The sequence below is a fragment of the Colossoma macropomum genome, unplaced genomic scaffold, assembly GCF_904425465.1.
Source record: "Colossoma macropomum unplaced genomic scaffold, Colossoma_macropomum, whole genome shotgun sequence".
NCBI lineage: Eukaryota > Metazoa > Chordata > Actinopteri > Characiformes > Serrasalmidae > Colossoma > Colossoma macropomum.
Window position 1 is genome coordinate 367,501 of NW_023494789.1, and position 20,704 is coordinate 388,204.

At 42.2% G+C, this 20,704-nt stretch overlaps 1 protein-coding gene across 3 annotated transcripts in view; it reads left to right on the top strand.

The window, feature by feature from the left end:
* Nucleotides 1–20,704, top strand: part of nbeal1 (neurobeachin-like 1) — a 114,181-nt gene that overhangs the window by 87,460 nt on the left and 6,017 nt on the right. For all 3 annotated transcript variants that reach the window (XM_036569764.1, XM_036569766.1, XM_036569765.1), the window contains 20 exons: nt 1–41; nt 610–758; nt 1,583–1,716; nt 2,190–2,291; nt 3,244–3,339; nt 3,437–3,561; nt 3,791–3,931; nt 5,350–5,480; nt 6,012–6,121; nt 7,538–7,655; nt 8,002–8,099; nt 8,897–9,013; nt 9,118–9,207; nt 9,610–9,719; nt 10,486–10,658; nt 10,753–10,847; nt 12,464–12,580; nt 16,172–16,333; nt 17,278–17,426; nt 18,452–18,587. The exon at nt 1–41 is cut by the window's left edge and continues 83 nt beyond it. In XM_036569764.1, coding sequence (XP_036425657.1) covers nt 1–41; nt 610–758; nt 1,583–1,716; nt 2,190–2,291; nt 3,244–3,339; nt 3,437–3,561; nt 3,791–3,931; nt 5,350–5,480; nt 6,012–6,121; nt 7,538–7,655; nt 8,002–8,099; nt 8,897–9,013; nt 9,118–9,207; nt 9,610–9,719; nt 10,486–10,658; nt 10,753–10,847; nt 12,464–12,580; nt 16,172–16,333; nt 17,278–17,426; nt 18,452–18,587 — 2,394 coding nt within the window. The remainder of the gene's footprint in view (nt 42–609; nt 759–1,582; nt 1,717–2,189; nt 2,292–3,243; nt 3,340–3,436; nt 3,562–3,790; nt 3,932–5,349; nt 5,481–6,011; nt 6,122–7,537; nt 7,656–8,001; nt 8,100–8,896; nt 9,014–9,117; nt 9,208–9,609; nt 9,720–10,485; nt 10,659–10,752; nt 10,848–12,463; nt 12,581–16,171; nt 16,334–17,277; nt 17,427–18,451; nt 18,588–20,704) is intronic.

Consider the following 20,704-nt stretch of genomic DNA (forward strand, 5'->3'; position numbering starts at 1 on the left):
ATACTGGATCTACTAGAAGAGGAACAGAGCGGGAGCACACAGTGAGTAACACACACCTGGCCTGGAAATACCCACTTTATCCCAGTGTGGTGACTTATAACGGACTGACTGGGGCCAGAGTCAGTCGGTGAACACTGGAAGCACAGTGCATTAGTCTGAACCAGGTCCTCCCCAGACACCAGTACATTACAGCATTAGAGGAATAATCAAATATGCTCAAATATGCTTACTTAATGGGGTGACTGGGCTGCAGAGTGCTTACAGAGCACATCGATACCAACGATGTTTAACCACAAATCTTCAGCCTCACACTGGGAAAATTAGCACTCAGCCTTTTAGTTCAGTCGAGACCCTCCTTCAGTAACAAGCTCACCCAATAGAAATTAAACAATCCACGTGAAGCTGTGGTCATGAACGGCCAGCTCACTGTGTTCTTTGTGCTGGAGGAGCAAGAGCTTTACAGCAGAACTGTTCCCTGGACCATCATTGAACACCCAGGTTAAGAACCCCTGTTTTAGACTTGTATTCAACCTTATATTCTCTCTCTCAGTCTCTCTCTCCCACCCACCTTTCTCTCTCTCTTCCCCCCCCTCCCCTTTCTTCCCCCAGGGCGGATGATGAAGATGCGAGTCAGAAGGAGAAGCTGGTGATGTCAGAAGATTGTGAGCTGGTCACTGTGGTGGACGTTTACCCCGGCCGTCTGGACATCACCACACACCACATCTACTTCTACGACAGCAGCACAGAAAAGGAAGAGGGTGAGGGGCAACACAATAAGATTATTATAATAAGATCTTTATTTATTTATTTGTTTATTTATTTATTTATTTGGACACTTTTCATACAAGAAATGCAGCTAAAATGTTTCCCTAAAAAGAAAGAAAATATTACAAAGTAAATCTCTGAAACATATGGAGCTCATAACCTTTTGTACAGATTTCAAAGATAAAAACATTAAAGGCAGATTCAGTCAGTAAAAAAAAAGATAACTGAGAAAAGCAGAGATGAAAACAAACAGATTAAAAAAGCAGGTGTAACAGAACACGGCGAAGCAAACAGAATTATCTAATTAAATGCCTCGTTTTAATGTAAAGTTTTGCCTTTATAAGAGAGGAGAGTGGACGCAGATCTCAGGTCATCAGGCAGCCTGTTTAGGATTGGTGTATTTGTATATGTACAGTCGTTTGCAAAAGTTTGGGCACCCCTGGTCAAATGACGTAATGTTGATTTTTGTGAAAATAAGTTAACATCCTGTAGAGAGAGCACACTTCTACACAATTTAATACGCAGTTACTGTTAATTTGCTGTATTTAACATACTGGAAAAAAATAAAAGGGTTCTGGAACATTTTGTTTTACTTTATTACAGTATGTTAAATACAGTAATAGAAATTGTCCACAGAAAATATTTGTGTGTTCTCTGCAGACGATGTTTTACCTGCTCTCCCTTAGAAAATCAACAAAATGCCGTTTGATTGAAGGTAGTCAAACTTTTACATACCACTGTGTGTGTGAGTGTGGAATCCAGTGAGTTTGGTAGGAGTGCGTTTATCTGCAGTGACGCTGTGCTGTGTGTTGTCCAGGTGTGGGGCAGGACTTTAAGTGGCCGCTGTCTCAGATCAGAGAGATTCACCTGCGCAGGTATAACCTGCGGCGCTCTGCACTGGAGATATTCCTCATAGACCAAACCAACTACTTCCTCAACTTTAAGAAGGAGGTCAGGATCTTCTCTCACACTTTCTCTCTCTCTCTCTCTCTCTCTCTCTCACTTTCTTTCTTTTTCCTCTCTTTTTCTTTTTTCTCTCCTTCACTCTTCGTTCTCTTTCTTTGTGTTTTCTTCTCTTTTCTCTCTCACTTATTACTTCTCTCTACTTATTATTCTCAGTTTTTTCTTTCTATTTCTCCCATTATCTTGTTCTCTCTCTCTTCTCTCTCTCAGTTTCTCTCACTACCTATAAATAAAAAAGGCCACATTAACTCTGAAGTGGAAAGTTGATATTTCTTAGATGTAACCATAAGTCTTTTGTTTTCTTAAGGGTTCAAAATGCTGTTTACACTGTAAATTAAGCATATTTCTCTCTCCCTCTCTCTCTCTCTCTCTCTCTCTCTCTCTCTCCCTCTCTCTCTCTCTCTCTCTCTCTCTCTCTCTCTCTGTCTCTGTCTCTGTTTCGTTTACTCTCTGATTGACAGGTGCGTAATAAAGTGTACAGCCGGATGCTGCTGCTTTGCTCTCTCTCTCTCCATGGCACTCGCTCACCTCAGGAGCTGCTCAAAGCCTCCGGACTCACACAGGTCAGTGGTCAAAGGCAGGTCATGCAGCAGAAACGAACACCTGTTATAGACTGGGCTTCTAGACGAGTGCTATAACACTCTACAGTAACTGTGCAGTGCTATAACACTCTACAGTAACTGTGCAGTGCTATAACACTCTACAGTAACTGTGCAGTGCTATAAAACTCTACAGTACCTGTGCAGTGCTATAACACTCTACAGTACCTGTGCAGTGCTATAACACTCTACAGTAACTGTGCAGTGCTATAAAACTCTACAGTACCTGTGCAGTGCTATAACACTCTACAGTACCTGTGCAGTGCTATAACACTCTACAGTACCTGTGCAGTGCTATAACACTCTACAATACCTGTGCAGTGCTATAACACTCTACAGTAATTGTGCAGTGCTATAACATTCTACAGTACCTGTGCAGTGCTATAACACTCTACAGTAACTCTGCAGTGCTATAACACTCTACAGTAAGTGTGCAGTGCTATAACACTCTACAGTACCTGTGCAGTGCTATAACACTCTACAGTAACTCTGCAGTGCTATAACACTCTACAGTAAGTGTGCAGTGCTATAACACTCTACAGTACCTGTGCAGTGCTATAACACTTTACAGTAACTGTGCAGTGCTATAAAACTCTACAGTAACTGTGCAGTGCTATAAAACTCTACAGTAACTGCGCAGTGCTATAACACTCTACAGTAATTGTGCAGTGCTATAACATTCTACAGTACCTGTGCAGTGCTATAACACTCTACAGTAACTGTGCAGTGCTGTAACACTCTACAGTAACTGTGCAGTGCTATAACACTCTACAGTAACTGTGCAGTGCTGTAACACAGTAATTGTGCAGTGCTGTAGCTCTCTGAGATAAGGGATTGGAAGGATTCAAAATAAGCTGGGTTACCCTGTGCAGAACAGGATGTTTATGGAAAACGATGACCTTTTCCTTTGTTTCAGAAATGGGTGAACAGAGAGATCTCTAACTTTGACTACCTGATGCAGCTGAACACCATCGCAGGGAGAACCTACAACGACCTGGCGCAGTACCCTGTGGTAAAACTGCTCTACCCTGAACTCTTAATCGCTCAGGATTCCCTGATTAGACTCGTTCACAGAGTAAAAGCTGGCTTGTTTGTTATCATCCCTGCAGTTTCCCTGGATCCTGTCTGATTACATCTCGGAGGAACTGGACCTGTCCGACCCACGGGTGTTCCGGGATCTCTCCAAACCTGTAGCCGTCCTGAACGAAAAGAACGCCAAGGCAGTGAAAGAAAAGTGTGTTTCCGTTGTTCTGTCCCTCAGTGCAGTTCAGGCAGCTTTATTGACATAATGGTTCTATTAGTGTTTGCGTATCTTATAATAGTTCATGCCAAAGCTGGAATTACGCAGATTGGAGGTAGTAAAAATAATAAAGTAACATATTAAGATTTTAGAGTGCAGAAAGTGTGAAGATTAAACAGAGGGAGAACAGTAGAAATCATCCAGCATCTGTTTCTCTCTGTAGGTATGATAGTTTTGAGGACCCTACAGGCACAATAGACCGTTTCCACTACGGCACTCATTACTCCAACGCCGCAGGAGTGATGCACTACCTGATCAGAGTGGAGCCCTTCACCTCGCTGCACATACAGCTGCAGAGCGGCAGGTAAAACACCTTCACTTGCTTCTTTTTCTGTCTTTCCCTCTGTTTCTCTTTTCTACACTTTTCTTTGGCTTTTCAGTTCTCCAGTCTTTTTACTTACCCTGCTTTACTTATCCTACTCTCCACTTCGGTCTCATCGGTTTCCCTCTCTCAGTGCTTATTAAAGTGTGAGCACTACATTTTCACTGTGTCACTACATCAGTTGAACTTGATGTTTTCTGTATCATCACAAAGTCAGATAGTACAGAAATACAGAACAGTTGTGACTTCACAACGTTATATTCATCCTGCTGTTGCAAATTAAACGGATTGTTATATTGTTTGACGGTGAAGTTACAGCCATCCTGTTTGTTATATGGTTGGAGGTTTGGGAGTTTCTGTTTTCTGATCCTGCTGCTGTTTTTTTTTCTCCAACCAAACAACAAAACTCCCGTTATAGTTGATATTTAGACTGTTGGCTGCTGGTTCCTGCACAACCTGCTAATCAGTTCTGGATTTGTACACCGGCCTTACACGATCCTGAGTTCCTTACACGATCCTGAGTTCCTTACCTGTTCATGTTAATGTTACGGCTCTCACGTCTAACACTTGGTGTGTTCACCTCACTTGCTGATTCTCAGCCTGTCTTTTTAGAGAAAACCTTCTGGCATTGCTGTTCAGGGCAGCCCTACTAATTTACAGGCTTCAGATACTCACTGATGTTTCTGAACCAGCACTCGAAGACTCGTTTTCTGCCTGATGGAACAGATACACTGCAGCTGTGCACTGAGCGATTTTTAATCATCAGCGAATTTGAGGTGCTCTCAGCTGTGTGATGTCTGAGTTAGCTTTGCTCGTTTAGCTTTTATAGCCACATGGAAAGCAGTGCAGTTTGTTGCACCCTGAATTGAGGTGACATGGATGTCTGGAGACGTAAACTAGCTATAATTTATTTTTAACATTTATCAAACGTAAACATTTACTGCCCTGCTGAAGGCCTTTGCTCAGAAAATTCATTTTTATCCACAGTTTTTGTGGCTTTAAAATATGAATCTGAATACTAAATAGAGAACTGAACACCAATGTAACGAACAAATACTCAAGGATTTGAGTCACTCAGGCCGGCCCTGAACAGAAGTCATTGGTTTTCATTGGTTGGTCTGAACTCTTCTGTGTACTGTTTAGGCTTGTTTCATTCCTGTATTCATAATTCTCTTAACTCTCATTGCTGCTGTAATTTCATCATCTAGTGCAGCCCAGAAAAGGATTTGTGACACTTTTCAGTCTTGGTTCCTCTCAGAGTTCATTTCCTTGTGTTTTTCATCTTAGCTCTTTATTTTGGGCCTGGATTTCTATGGGGCTGCCTTGTGACTACTGAATTGAATTGAATTGGGTTGAAATTAAATGAATTGGACTGGATTGAATTGGATTCTCTCCTCCAGGTTTGATTGTGCGGACAGACAGTTCCACTCCATCCCCGCCACCTGGCAGACGCTGATGGACAACCCCAATGACGTTAAAGAGCTAATACCAGAGTTCTTCTACTTCCCAGAGTTCCTTGAGAATCAAAATGGTGAGCAAGACCTTCATAGTTAGTGTAGCGTAAAAGAGCGTTAATATTAGGATTGTCCTTCTATAAAAACAGCAGTGATACAAAAGCCTGGGCACATGGACGTTTACCACGTTTGAAAACAGCACTGATCATTTAAGTGGATTCAATTCAGTGAAACCTTATTTCAGCTGTCGGTCATTATATCAGTACAGAATAGTAATTAGACAATTATAAGTCAGTACTTTTGTCCATTTTTATAAAGAACAGTTTTCCATACAGTGTCAAAACCACATACAGAAGTCTGTTAGAGGTTTATCCAAACTCAGCTTGGTTTAAAACCGGTCTGTGATGATGTAGACATGCAGTTTGTTTAATGATATTTGGTGGCGTGTAAAATTCCATTCCTTGTTAGCTACATTAGCCTCAAAGCTCCAGCACCTAGTAAAAACTTGTCTTGGCTGATTTATTACATTTGGGTTGTTATTTTTATGTTCTTTTAACTATTCATTTTTCTGTTTTTTCCCTCATTTTCCTTCTCCGTCTTCCTGGTAGCCTTTGACCTGGGTCGCCTGCAGATATCTAAAGAGCGTGTGAATGATGTGGTTTTGCCTAAATGGGCCAAATCTCCAGAGGATTTCATTTACAAGCATCGCAAAGCCCTGGTGAGGCCTTTTCTTACCTCATCTTTTCACTTTTCTCCCTACTGACCTGAATCTGAGGCCTCCAGGGAAAACCAAGTAATTGAATACCGACTGTGTCCCAGAATTCCTTATCCTCGGTCACTCTGTTTTCTTTCCTTTGTGCTTGATGGCCTGAAAATGCCTGAAGGGCATAGAATACAGTGAAAGGATGAGCGTTTTCTTTGAGAGATGACATATTTGTACTTTTTCACTAAGTAAAGCTGTTTCTTTATTGTGCTTTATTCTCAAAGAAATGTCCAGCATGTAACTTCAAACACTACAGGCCAAAATCATGGAAGCAAGCAGTGATTCTGAAAGTCTCTGTGTAATTGGCAGAAATTTATTCTTTTAATAATGCCATGAAAAATCAAATATCAGCTTCACCTGCAGATGTTCCTAAAACGTCTGGATGTGTCCTCAGCAGCATTAAAGGACTTCTTCAGCTGCAGCTGCATTGCTTATTGTTTAGTCTTCTCTCCATTTATTTACAAGTTGGATACATTCCTCCTCTGTTTGTTGTTGCAGTGAGAGACTGATGTAGTAAATGTGACCAATATCTGTTCTCCGGTCATGAAATCTGACCATAAGTGGTCACTGGAGACACATTAGAGACATATGGAAATAGCAGGTGTGGACGGCTGTACGCCTCACCGTCCACCTGTGATCAGATCACTCGAGACAGATGTTAATGCCAGGTGTGAACAGGACCATAGAGAGCAACAAATTGGACAAACTTGGGTGCTGAACATATGTCCCAATGTGGCAGGGGTGAAGATTGTGTCGAATCCTAAACTGTACCCTGTGCCCATCATATAGAGTCATGTGCAAAAACTTGAACATCTACAGTCAAATGACGTGTTTTTCACACTTCAACACATTTTAATGCACAGTTACTGCTTATTTGCTGAATTTAATATGAATAACATGATAATATAATTTACACATATAACAAATGTTTGTATGTTATGTTTTGCTGAATAAAAATAAAATGTGGCCTGGGCAAAAGTTTTGGCACATTTTATATTTTGTTCTATATTAAACTGAGCAAGTAAATAGAAATTGTGCACAAACTTATTTATTTTTGCTCCCTGTAGAGGATTCGTTTTTGCACACAACAGTACAAAAAATGAATAAACTCTTTCTATGCCTCAGCCACGTTCCCCAAACTGATGTCAAGATCTTTTCTTTAACATTTGACAGTAAGGCTGTACAGAGGAACACAGCAGCTGAACCTTCATGAAAAAATGCCTCAGATATGTCAGACTGTCATTAAAGCTGTAGGAGGATATCAGTAAATGTAGCCTTTATCTCTTCAATATTAAGTGTTGCTTCCAAACTTTGGGTCTGTAATGTAGGTCAGTGAACACCTAAGTGTGCATGTGTGTGTTTGTGTTTCAGGAATCTGAGTATGTTTCTGCGCATCTGCACGAGTGGATCGATCTGATCTTTGGTTATAAGCAGAGAGGCCCAGCTGCTGTAGAGGCCCTCAACGTTTTTTATTACTGCACATATGAAGGTAAGACAGCTATGATGAATATGCTAATAACACAAAGAGTGTAAGATAGTTTAGCTAACTACCTATCAGGGCGTCACCGCTCCCCAGTTTCAGTTTCCAACTCCCAAAGCTTTAGCTGGTGTGTGAGCCGCGTTAACGTTATTCCTCCTATAAACAGCCACACGTTCAACTCATTATTCACCTCCATCGTTGCAGTTTTACAAGACAAGAGATGAAAGGTTTTGTGCTGATAGTGACGTGTGGGGTTGATGGTACAGCAGCACTTTGATTTAAGTCACTTAGAGAACAACATGGTGCGTTTGATCTGTCTGAGCTTCCCCACGACTCACATCTGTTTCTGTTGCAGGCGCTGTAGATCTGGACGCCATCACGGATGAGAAGGAGAGGAAAGCTTTAGAGGGAATGATCAGCAACTTCGGCCAGACACCCTGCCAGCTGCTGAAGGTCCGTGGCTGAAGAGCAGAGTGACCAAACAATAGAGCCTTTATGTGCTCATACACAGTGGCTCTTGTTTATCAAAGTTGTATACGGTCAAATCTGATCGTAAAATGAGCGCACAGCTAGTGCAGAGGGCGTTTCTTAAAAATGCTGTTCTAAACAGTCACACTACACAACCACGACAGACGTTTTGTTTATTTGGTTCTTTCCAGTCTTTGTAATTTTAACACTCTAAAGTTTGGTCAGTAGGGGGAGCACTGCGCTCACTGCTCAACTTCAGACTGTTGTTTTATTGGCTCCTTACTGAAACACCTGCATTAGCACATGCTTCATGTAAATTACATGTAAATGAGGTGCTGGTAGGCCTGTGCTTGACTTCACACACTGACACTGATTCACCAGCTGCAGCCAAATCTCTGCTGATTTCCATGTTGAAGGAAAGTTTCACAGAATAGACGCTAAATAGGTCATACATCATTAAAGGTGGTCAAATCTTGGAAGAATAAGGGTCAGAGTGTTAGTTTAGAACAGCTTTCAGGCCTAAATTTGTGTACCAGGTGGCAAACACTACAGTTTATTCCTGTCTCTGTAATATGACTGAGACTTTTAACCCAGGTGCACTGTGGGTATTCAATACTGATCAAACATATAAATGCAGTGCTTTTGGTTTTGCTCCCACTTTGAAGCAGGTTAATTAAAAAAATGCATTTTTGTTTTTTGTTTAATGTAGTTGTCAGTTAATCCAGTTGCACGGTGGGTAATGTAGTTTTGAATTAACCCATCTGATCCTGTGTCGTGTGTAGGAACCCCATCCTGTGCGTCTGTCTCTGGAGGAGTTGGAGAAGAGGAAGTCTCGGCTGGATTCCTGCCCCCTCAGCATCTTTGAACACCTCACAGAACTCAAGTCGTTCTTTGTGGAGGTGACTTAGTTACTCGTTTGTCTTCTTCTGTTTCTTCTTCTTCGTTGTTACGTACAGCACACAGTGCAGTTTCTCTATGATTAAAGTTTAAACTCTGCTTCTAGGGTATCAGTGATAACTGTGCCCTGGTAAAGGCTGTAGTTCCCAAGAACCAGTCCCACTCCTTCATCTCCCAGGGCAGTCCGGATACTCTGGTGAGTCTGGGCTCCTTCAGCCAAGCCTGGAAGGCTGAAGTGCTGATGAAACATAATAATGATAATAATATCACAATTTCATATTAGCATAATACAGTAATGTCATATTTGCATATATTTGTGACATACTACAATAATGTAATGAGTAGTTTAGAGAGCTAAGCATTAAATTCAATGTTTTATTACTATTTATAATATTAATAGACTTTATATTGCAGTTCTTTAAACCAGGTTAAATACAAAGTTAAAGCAAAATTTGTTATAAAAAGTAAAAAAACAAAAACAGGTCTTGGTAGGAGGGAAGAAGAAGTCGAGCTGATTTTACTGAACTCAAAATTAAAGTCTTATTTTAGTAAGTCGCTGTTAAATGTCTTGACTTTTCTCCTGTCCCCTCTGTTTCAGGTGACAGTGAGTCAGAATTGTCTCATAGGAACTCACGGCTGGCTGCCCTACGACAAAACCATCTCCAACTACTTCACCTTCATCAAAGACCCGACGGTGACCAGCCAGAAGTGAGTGTTTTTCTCAAAACGAAACCAAGACCTTTTCAGAATGAGTGTCATAAATGGTATTCGGCTTAATTCTGATCTTTTAATAAACAGTATTTAAACAGAAATGTTTGTCCCATCTAATGTAGTCTTGCTCATTGAGCAGCCCCAGTAATTCACATCCAGACTGCAGTAGGATATGTTATGTATACATTATCTATAATAACACTGTCAGAAATTTTGCACTAAAGTCTACTTGTGTTGTGTTTTTGTAGGGCAGCAACGAATGATCAATTAATGAATTACGTGTTATTTATTTAATTGATTAAATGAATCCTCATGCTGTCATTGATTCCGCTCTCTTTGCCACCACCGTCATTTAAAGTTGAATCTGTGTGACAGGTGACTTTGACTTTCATGGTGCAACAAAACAGCAGAAGGCACATCGCCCCCTGCACTTCCTGTATTGCATTACAATCTGTCGGGATGAAACATGAGGATCGTATGTTAATTCAAAGAGTGTTGCTTGCAACTAAAGACAGACCTTTATTTAATTTTGTATAGTGCAAAAAGCCGAACATAAACAAAGCAGATATTTTAGCTACTCATCGGTGCTCCTGAAAGAAACCCAAAGATCTGAAGATCTAACTGAAATGTACTAATACATAGTCTGAGTACTAGCAGTGATAAAGAGCAATAAAGGGTACTTTTGTTTTAAAGGAAAACGACATGTCAGCTTTTCCTCCCTGATTCATTGTTTTGTGTTGCCTTGCTCTCTGTGTCTCTGTAGGACGCAGCGTTTTCTGGCCGGTCCTTTCTCTCCGGGAGTGGAGGTCTCGGCCAGGCTGTTTGTAGTTTCTCATGATGGAAAGCTCCTGTTTAGCGGAGGACACTGGGACAACAGCCTGAGAGTGACATCACTGTTGAAGGGCAAAACTGTGGGACAGCACATCCGCCACATGGGTAACTGAACATACACCAACACAAACCAGATGTGTGTGATTGCTCACAAAACCTCTGCGTTGTCTGTGTTTCATGCACGTTTCTCTCTCTGCAGATATAATAACTTGTCTGGCCACTGATTACTGTGGGATCCACCTGATCTCGGGCTCCCGAGACACTACCTGCATGGTGTGGCAGGTGCTGCAGCAGGTCAGTCTGAGGCAGTCAAACTACACAGGGACATTTCAGCCTGTCTAACAGTTCAGCTGCTCACAGTAGTTTATGCTAAAATAGTCTGTCAGGGCTCTGAAAAGGGTGCAGAAACTAAGTGAAACTGAAAACTAATTATCTTTAACTGTTCCGGAACAGAAACATTCATTTAAAACCTTTGTTACTGGTTAATAACATTAATTATGTTCCAGGCAGGCGTGTAATAAAGGTTTGCTGGCTATTTACTGATCACAAGCCAACCCAGTTAAAGGGACAGTCCACTGATTTTTCTGATTATTCCAAAGATTCAGTGGTTGTGACGTAAACAAAATTATTCAGAGAGGTTTCATGTGAAATGAATCATTGTGGTCAAACTATGTGTGATGTTGATAGTAAGTTTTCTTTTGGGGACTATTTTGTCTTATAATGCCCTGCAAGTACCGCTTTACCACAGATTGATATAAAAAAATAAATTTTAGATCACAGTCTTCTCTCAAAACTATCATAGAACAATGTCTCAGGCGTGAGGCTGCATATTCATAACCATTTCATGAAATAACTTTCTTTGAGGAAGCTTTTAGAGACATTAAACTGTAGATGTCTGGTTCCTATCATCAGCACTGTGAATAATTCTGAGAACTGGTTTGTGCTGTTGTTGATTTTGTCATTAGTCTGGGAACAAACCTGGAACAGTCCTCTAATCTAACCTCTACATACAATGAATACTAGTGTAGCTGCAGTTGTGGAGTTGTGGACCATAAACCTGCAGTCTTGGTCTCGACATCATTTGGTCTCGGTTCAATACAGATTCACTATGTTTAGTCTCTGAGCGACGGTGTGAACTGTTGTGTTTCAAAGCTTGAGAAGCGAACAAACAGCTCAGAGTGGGAGTTCTCACGCACATGAAGCCCAGCGCTGCGTATTCACTGCTGTACTTCCTCCATTTCGGTTTGTTCTTGGTTTTCTTGGTGTTCTCAGATTAGATTTGGTGGCCACTTCACTTGTAGGTGGCCCAGCCTCAGGATCTTGCCTTTTGAAAGACCCTAATCACTTATCTGTGATGTATGAATTCCATACTAAAAATGTGAACATTACTAGCTAGCATTTTCAGAACAGTCAGTGAGCTCAATATAAATATAATGATTTATTTTTGCAAATAATCAACAATGTTTGTCATATTTAAAATGACATTTGGTTGAAAAAAATGACCCCGACCAGCACGACCATGTTTACCATGTTTAAATAAACACTGCTGGCTGCCAGTTAATGATCTAATTTATCCTTTCTATTATGGCTTAACTGAGTGCTCTTTTTGTTGATGATAAATCTGTCTACAAACCTTCTATTTGTATTTATATTTAAAAGTCTCGCTCATAGACTGGGACCTATGGATTTTAGAATAATTGTTGTTTCCAAAAATAAAAGCAAAGTATTGTTTCATATCTTCATAATTGAAAGTCACCACATTTGGAGGACATAATGTTCTATTTGATTTTAAAAGCTTTGTAATGCAGTTTAATATTGTACAGTCTTGTATCTCTGGCTAACGTAGCCATTTATTAGTGCATCAGTTGTGGACCTAAATAAATAACTTAAACGTGTCTGTGTACATATAGGGTGGAGCCCCAGTGGGTCTGAGCCCTAAGCCGCTACAGGTGCTGTATGGACACACAGACGAGGTGGTCAGTGTGTGTATCAGTACAGAGCTGGACATGGCTGTTTCAGGAGCACGGGTACGTTTTACACACAAACACACATTTCAGTTTTATGCTCTGTCAAACCCTCAGAAACGCCACACACAAGCCCTGCTGGAGTTTAATTAGTTTTAGATTATGTTGCTGTTAGGGGTGGGAATCTTTAGGCACCTCACGATTCGATTCGATTACGATTCAGAGGCTGTGATGCGATTATAAAACGATTATCGATGCATCTCGATGCATCTTTTTTCTCTGTACAGGATTTCTATCTTCCTACTGTCTGAGGACTTGGTAGTTTTAAAGCAAAGTATTTGTAATGATCCATAATGTAAATGTATTATGGATCATTACAAATACTTTGCTTTAAATATCTAAAATATCTTTTATTAATAAATCAAATGGAGGTGATGTTGCAAGTGAACTAGAAGGGTCTCATTCAGAGATGCTGCTGCCGCTCATCTGCGAGAAAAAACAGAGATTAAGACGAACATTTGGAGACTTATTCGCATTTATAAGCAGCGCGGTTGGTTAAATCTGCTGAGAGACTGTCTTTCTCTGAAAAGTTGCGAAAATGAACTCGCTTCTCTTTCGGATTTTCCCGTTCCACCTTAAATGGTGCAGCATTACATTCGGCGCCTAAGGCAGAATTTAAGGTGGAACGGGAAAATTAGAACGAGAAACTGGCGAATGAGAAGCGACTTCAGCCTCGTAAAACAGCCGGACGCTGAGACATTTTACAAGAAACTCTTCTAGTTTTGAGGAAAGGTTTTCTGGCGGAGATGGGAGGAAAGCGGCTGTAGCTGAAGCTTAAAGCAGAGCGGAGTAAATCTGCGCTCTCGTTTATATTTTTAGCCCATACTAGGACATTAACACACACTGAGACATACTGGACATTAATGTTGTGGCTCCCGAGGTGGTTTGACTTCGTTGAAAGGCAAAATGGCTCTTCTTATCATTTGTGTTGTGACTCCTGACCTAACCTGGCTTTAATGCAGAGGGAGCCGGTCGGATTTCTCACTCCTCCAGTGGTGTTTTTGTTATGTGCCCCACAGACTGTCCGGGCGCTGCACTTCCGCACTTCCAAGTTATGCCTTTTGCGTTCCGTCAACATCACGTTATAAATTAAATATTTAGAAAATCGATTTTTCACGTTGAATGAATCGATTCAGAATCGTTCACGTCCGCATCGCGATGCATCTAAGAATCAAGTTTTTCCTGCACCCCTAGTTGCTGTAGTAATTGTGGAGTGAATGCTCCTCTGTAATTGGCTGAAACGGGAGCTCCCTCAGTAACAGTAGTCCTGTTCCAACCCACTAACTGATATAGCCATGCAGTGTGTTGTTATTGTTGTCTTGTATTGAGTGTTTCCTGTAGCGTAATGCTGGTGTGATGATCTGGGTTTTGTCCTTTCAGTCCAGACTGTCTGTGGGAATTTAGGGAAAGAACACAGATACTTTATCCAGAGTTAATCAGCCACTTAAATCCTGGCACATTACATTACACCAACACACAAACACTCACACACAAACACTCACACACAAACACTCACACACAAACACACACACAAACACTCACACACAGACACACACAAACACTCAAACACAGACACTCACACACAGACACACACACAAACACTCACACACAGACACACACACAAACACTCACACACAAACACTCACACACAGACACTCACACACAAACACTCACACACAGACACTCACACACACTCACACACAAACACTCACACACAGACACTCACACACAGACACTCACACACAAACACTCACACACAGACACTCACACACAAACACTCACACACAAACACTCACACACAGACACTCACACACAGACACTCACACACAAACACTCACACACAGACACTCACACACAAACACTCACACACAAACACTCACACACAAACACACACAGACACTCACACACAGACACACACACAGACACTCACACACAAACACTCACACACAGACACTCACACACAAACACACAGACACACACACAGACACTCACACACAGACACTCACACACAAACACTCACACACAGACACTCACACACAAACACTCACACACAGACACTCACACAAACACTCACACACAGACACTCACACACAGACACTCACACACAAACACTCAAACACAGACACTCACACACAGACACTCACACACAAACACTCACACACAGACACTCACACACAGACACTCACACACAAACACTCACACACAGACACTCACACACAAACACACACACACAGACACTCACACACAGACACTCACACACAAACACTCACACACAAACACTCACACACAGACACTCACACACAGACACTCACACACAGACACTCACACACAAACACTCACACACAGACACTCACACACAGACACTCACACACAGACACTCACACACAAACACTCACACACAGACACTCACACACAAACACTCACACACAAACACTCACACACAAACACTCACACACAGACACTCACACACAAACACTCACACACAAACACTCACACACAGACACTCACACACAAACACTCACACACAGACACTCACACACAGACACTCACACACAAACACTCACACACAGACACTCACACACAAACACTCACACACAAACACTCACACACAGACACTCACACACAAACACTCACACACAAACACTCACACACAGACACTCACACACAGACACTCACACACAAACACTCACACAAACACTCACACACAAACACACACACAAACACTCACACACAAACACTCACACACAAACACTCACACTCACACACAAACACTCACACACAAACACTCACACACAGACACTCACACAAACACTCACACACAGACACTCACACACAGACACTCACACACAAACACTCAAACACAGACACTCACACACAGACACTCACACACAAACACTCACACACAGACACTCACACACAAACACACACACACAGACACTCACACACAGACACTCACACACAAACACTCACACACAGACACTCACACACAGACACTCACACACAGACACTCACACACAAACACTCACACACAAACACTCACACACAGACACTCACACACAGACACTCACACACAAACACTCACACACAGACACTCACACACAGACACACACACACAGACACTCACACACAGACACTCACACACAGACACACACACACAGACACTCACACACAGACACTCACACACAGACACTCACACACAAACACACACACAGACACTCACACACAGACACTCACACACAAACACTCACACAAACACTCACACACAGACACTCACACACAAACACTCACACACAGACACACACACACAGACACTCACACACAGACACTCACACACAGACACTCACACACAAACACACACACAAACACTCACACACAAACACTCACACACAAACACACACTCACACACAGACACTCACACACAGACATATTCTCTGTCATCACTTTGTAGACTTGGTCTCAGAGGACTAATACTAATGTCTAACGATGCCTTATAGATTATTTTGTGGTTGTTTGTTTTTGGTTGTTTATTTGTATTTGTGTGTGTGTGTGTGTGTGTGTGTGTGTGTGTGTGTGTGTGTGTGTGTGTGTGAGTAGGATGGTACTGTGATCATACACACTGTGCGGAGAGGTCAGTACATGCGCTCCTTGCGGCCCCCCTGTGAGAGCTCACTACCTGTGTCCATCACACACCTGGCTGTGTCCTGGGAGGGGCATGTGGTGGTGCACACCTGTGTGGAGGGAAAAGCCACACTGAAGGTGACACACACACACACGCACACACACACACACGCACACACACACACACACACACACACACACACACACACACACACACCCCCTGTTTAGAGCTTCAGGAATATTAATTAAGGGCCTGTTTCCCAGACAGGGATTAGGCTTAGTGCTAAAATGCATTTTACTTTACATCTCCGTTCAGAATGCTGTGTGGTCCAGGACTTGGATCAGTCCCTGTTTGAGGAAAAACACTAACATATAACATTCTTATACATTCGTTTTTCTGTTCTTACTTCAGACTCTTTACTGTTATTTGTACAGTATAACACAGTGACTCTGAACAATGAAATGCTTTAGACAAGATGCTCCCAATTGGTTACACTTGAATAAACTTTAACAAAGTATACAATCATTGAAACTTTAACTAACGATTCTATATAATCAGTAAAAGGTACATTTCAAAAGAATAAAATAAATACCAGTAACAGTCTCCCTCATTTGGTGCATCAGAGGTGAAGAATTTCAATAATGACTAAGAAATGTATAAAGCATATACTTCAATAATCCTCCAAAATTCACTTAGTTTCAGCATTCCTCACTACTCCTTCCAGGGCTTTGCGGTTCTGGATGTAGCCCAGGTTTGGTTTGGTTCCCAAACCAAATAGTAATTCAGCCCATCACAATGCTGTCATCTGTAAAGGTTTGGATTGACAGCCTGGATCGTGCTAAACTTCTGCAGCTTCTTAAGGAAACAGAAACACTGGCATGAAGTCTTTGCTATGGCTTGTGTGCGTACCGTCCATGTCAGGTCATCCTTAACGTGTAGCAGTGACTGACCCTCCCCCCCTTAAAGCCGCTGATAAATAGGGAGACACAGTCCAGGATCTCCTTTGTCTTTCCAGTGTTCAGGAAGAGGTCGCTGCATTATGTGGACTTACTCAGGTAACTAATGACGTTTGTGTGTTTAGGATAAAAACGCGCTGCACCTGTACTCTGTGAATGGGAAGCACCTGTGCAGTGACCCTCTGAAGGAGCAGGTGACAGACCTGTGTGTGTCGGGAGAGTACATCGTCATGGGCAGCGAGCAGGGCTTCCTGTCCATCAGAGACTTATACAGGTAAGATTACATCCTCTCCTCTTCTTCTCTCTTTCCTGTCCTCCTCCTCTCCTCCCCACCTCTCGCTTCTTGTTCTCCTCTCCTGTTCAGCTCTTCTCTCCCCCTTTTGTCCTCTCTCCTTTCCTCCTACTTTCCTGTTCATCTCTACTCTACTCTCCTCTCCTGTCATGTTCACCTCTCCTCTCCTCCTCTCTTCACTTCTGTTCACCTCTCCTCCTCAGCTCTCCCTTCTTGTTCTCCTCTCCTGTTCACATCTACTCTCCTCCTCCTCTCCTGTTCACCTCTCCTCTCCTCCTCCTCTCCTGTTCACCTCTCCTCTCCTCCTCCTCTCCTGTTCACCTCTCTTCTCCTCCTCCCCTCCTGTTCACCTCTCCTCTCCTCCTCTCTTCACCTGCCTTCTCATCCTCCTTTGCTTTTCACCTCTCCTCTCCTCTTCACCTCTCATCTTCTTTCTCTCTTCATCTTTTCTGTCCTCCTCCTCTCCTTTCCTCTCTTCTCCTCTCCATCTCTCCCTTCTTGTTCTCCCCTCCTGTTCACCCTTCCTTTAATCCTCCTTTCCTGTTCACCTCTTCTCCTCTGTCATGTTCTCCTCTCCTCCCAACTCCTGTTCGCTTCCTCTTCCCTGTTCGTCTCTTCTCTCCTCTTTTCCTGTTCTCTTCTCCTGTTAAGTTCATCTCTCCTCTCCTCCTCATCTCCTGTTCACCTCTCCTTCTCTCCTCACATCTCCTCTCCTGCTCCTTTACTATTTAGCTCACCTCTCCTCTCCTCTTTCTCTCCGTTCCTCTCCTCCTCCTCTCCTACTCACCTCTTCTCTGCACCTCACCTCTCCAGTTCACCTCTCCTTTTCTATTCAACTCTAATTATCTTTTAATTATCTCAGTGCTTTTTTATGGAAGAGGGCTGGAACTCATATCTATACTGTGTATGTTTTATATTAGTTACAGCTTTTTAAATCTGTGTTTTTATTCATCGTATTTAAAGCTTTTTTCTAACATTAACACCATCTCTTCTGGTTGCTGTAACAGCCTGGCACTGTGCGTGTCTCCCATGGCGATGCGGGTGCCAATCCGGTGTGTGTCGGTGACGAAGGAGCAGTCGCATGTGCTGGTGGGGCTTCAGGACGGAAAACTGATCGTGGTGGGGGTGGGGAAACCAGCGGAGGTAAAAAACTCCTTCAGGAACTACATCACCCAGAGGATGCACGGATCCCCCTTAATGAACACACTCAGAATGCACGCACACACACACCTGCTGCATTCCTAACTCACACACACACACACACACACACACACACACACACACACCTACTGCAGTCCTAATTCACTCACACACACACACACACACACACACACACACACACACACACACACACAGCTCCGCAAACAGAACACTTTCAGGCCGGATGTGCAACAAGAGATAATATCACTCACACACAGAACACTTTCAGACTCTACTCTCTCTCAATCTCTCTCTCTCAACGTCCCCCACCACACACACACACACACATCTCCAAGAATACTTTCAGTGCAGTTATGTGATGAGTAATACAGAACAGTGCAGAAGTCAGAGACCACCCTTCATTCATTTAATTTCCAGTCAAATCAGCCATTAAGTGCAAGTTGATTTCTCAGGAGGTGTTCTGAGGAGATTAAATCTAAAATAACCTGCATAAAAAAGGAAAATCAAAAAATAAGTAAACAAACAGGAGTTTCCAAAACGAGTTCTAAAACATGGCTAAAAGAAAATGGGACCCCTAACGACCGAGACCTGGTGGATACAGTCAATACTGAAAATGTTGATCCTGTATTTGGTTGTTGAGGCTTTTATGTTAATTATGTTTTCTGCTGAAAAATGAATCATTTATACTTTATAGACATTTTGACTGGATATGAAAGAAATGAAGGGTGGTCTCTGACGCTTCCACAGTACTGTAAGACACATGCATACTTGATACAGGAGGCTTTCATTCAGCATACACACTGAGACAAACACACACACACACACAGCAGTTCAGGCACACACTCCAAGTTTACCCCTATAGATCCGTGTGAATGGAGGATGAGTGTACTGAAGTACTGAAAACAGCACCGTATAGCGCTGATAATGTTGCCAAGGATCGTAAACCTGACCGTTATTGTGTGAACAGTTGCCTTGTGTTTGTGTGGATGGTGTTGTTAATAAATATTGTTTACCAGAGGTGTGTAGTACAAAGGTGAACTCATGGGTTAGCTCGCAGAGTTTAAAGTCAAAGTTCAGGGCTCGACCTGAATGACTTCACTTTGCTAACCTGTGACTCCAGCTCTGTGGTGCAGACTCCTTTTTGTTTACTAGAACCTCATGTAAGCAACAAGCTGTTTTACTGTTGTATCTAACCACAGCATACCCCGATTGATTAACCGCTACTAACGATCAGAGTAGTGTTCGTCATAATAACAGTAATGGTAGTAAGAGTTGTTGTAATGTTGTTCAACTAATGCCTTTTTACCAAAGGATGACCTTAGCAGTTGTAGCAGCAGCACTAATGGTTTTAACTCCAGTGGACAATTTGGTCAGTAGTTCAGGTCCAGAAAGTGGAAATCCTCCTGTGTTTTTGTTCCAACTGTCTGGCCTCGCTAGTTCACTCAAACTAGCAGTGGAGGTGTCCAGGCAGGTGGAACAAAACCCGGAGGATTTTTACCTTCTGGACCTCAGTTACTTACCTCTGCAGACAAATCAGCACCTGGGCTTATAGCCTGGCTGGAGGTTCAGGATTCACTCAGATTTATGTTTTTGCATGACTGAAATAGAGATATTTTGTGAATGATTGATTGCCATCTCATCTTAATCTATACTGCCTATCCAAGGATTGGGGACACCGAGCTTCACAAAATGTTTTAATTCATTAGCATAGTTTCTTTGTAGATTGTGGAACCGACCACTTCAGATTTGCTAAATACTTTCAAGAAAGACGCATCATGACCAAAATATAATGTGGAAAATTTGTCATTTTTTTCCTTTTATGTTTAATGGCTCATAAATCACAGTGTCTAATTACAAATATGCAAATGCATTAACCTCAAAAAGATTAAAAAAGATTAATCTGATTTCAAAGCACCATATTTTTATGACCGCAAGGTGCCGAGGAACCAATCACAATCCAATTGAAAGTGGGGGTCATAGAGACTGTCAGTCTGGCAGTGAACCTCCAACAGCTCAGAGCGTTCATCGTTGGTACCAACAGTTCCAAGAAGAAGGCCACCAGCCTCACCAGATCTCACGCCGTGTGACTTTATTTGTGG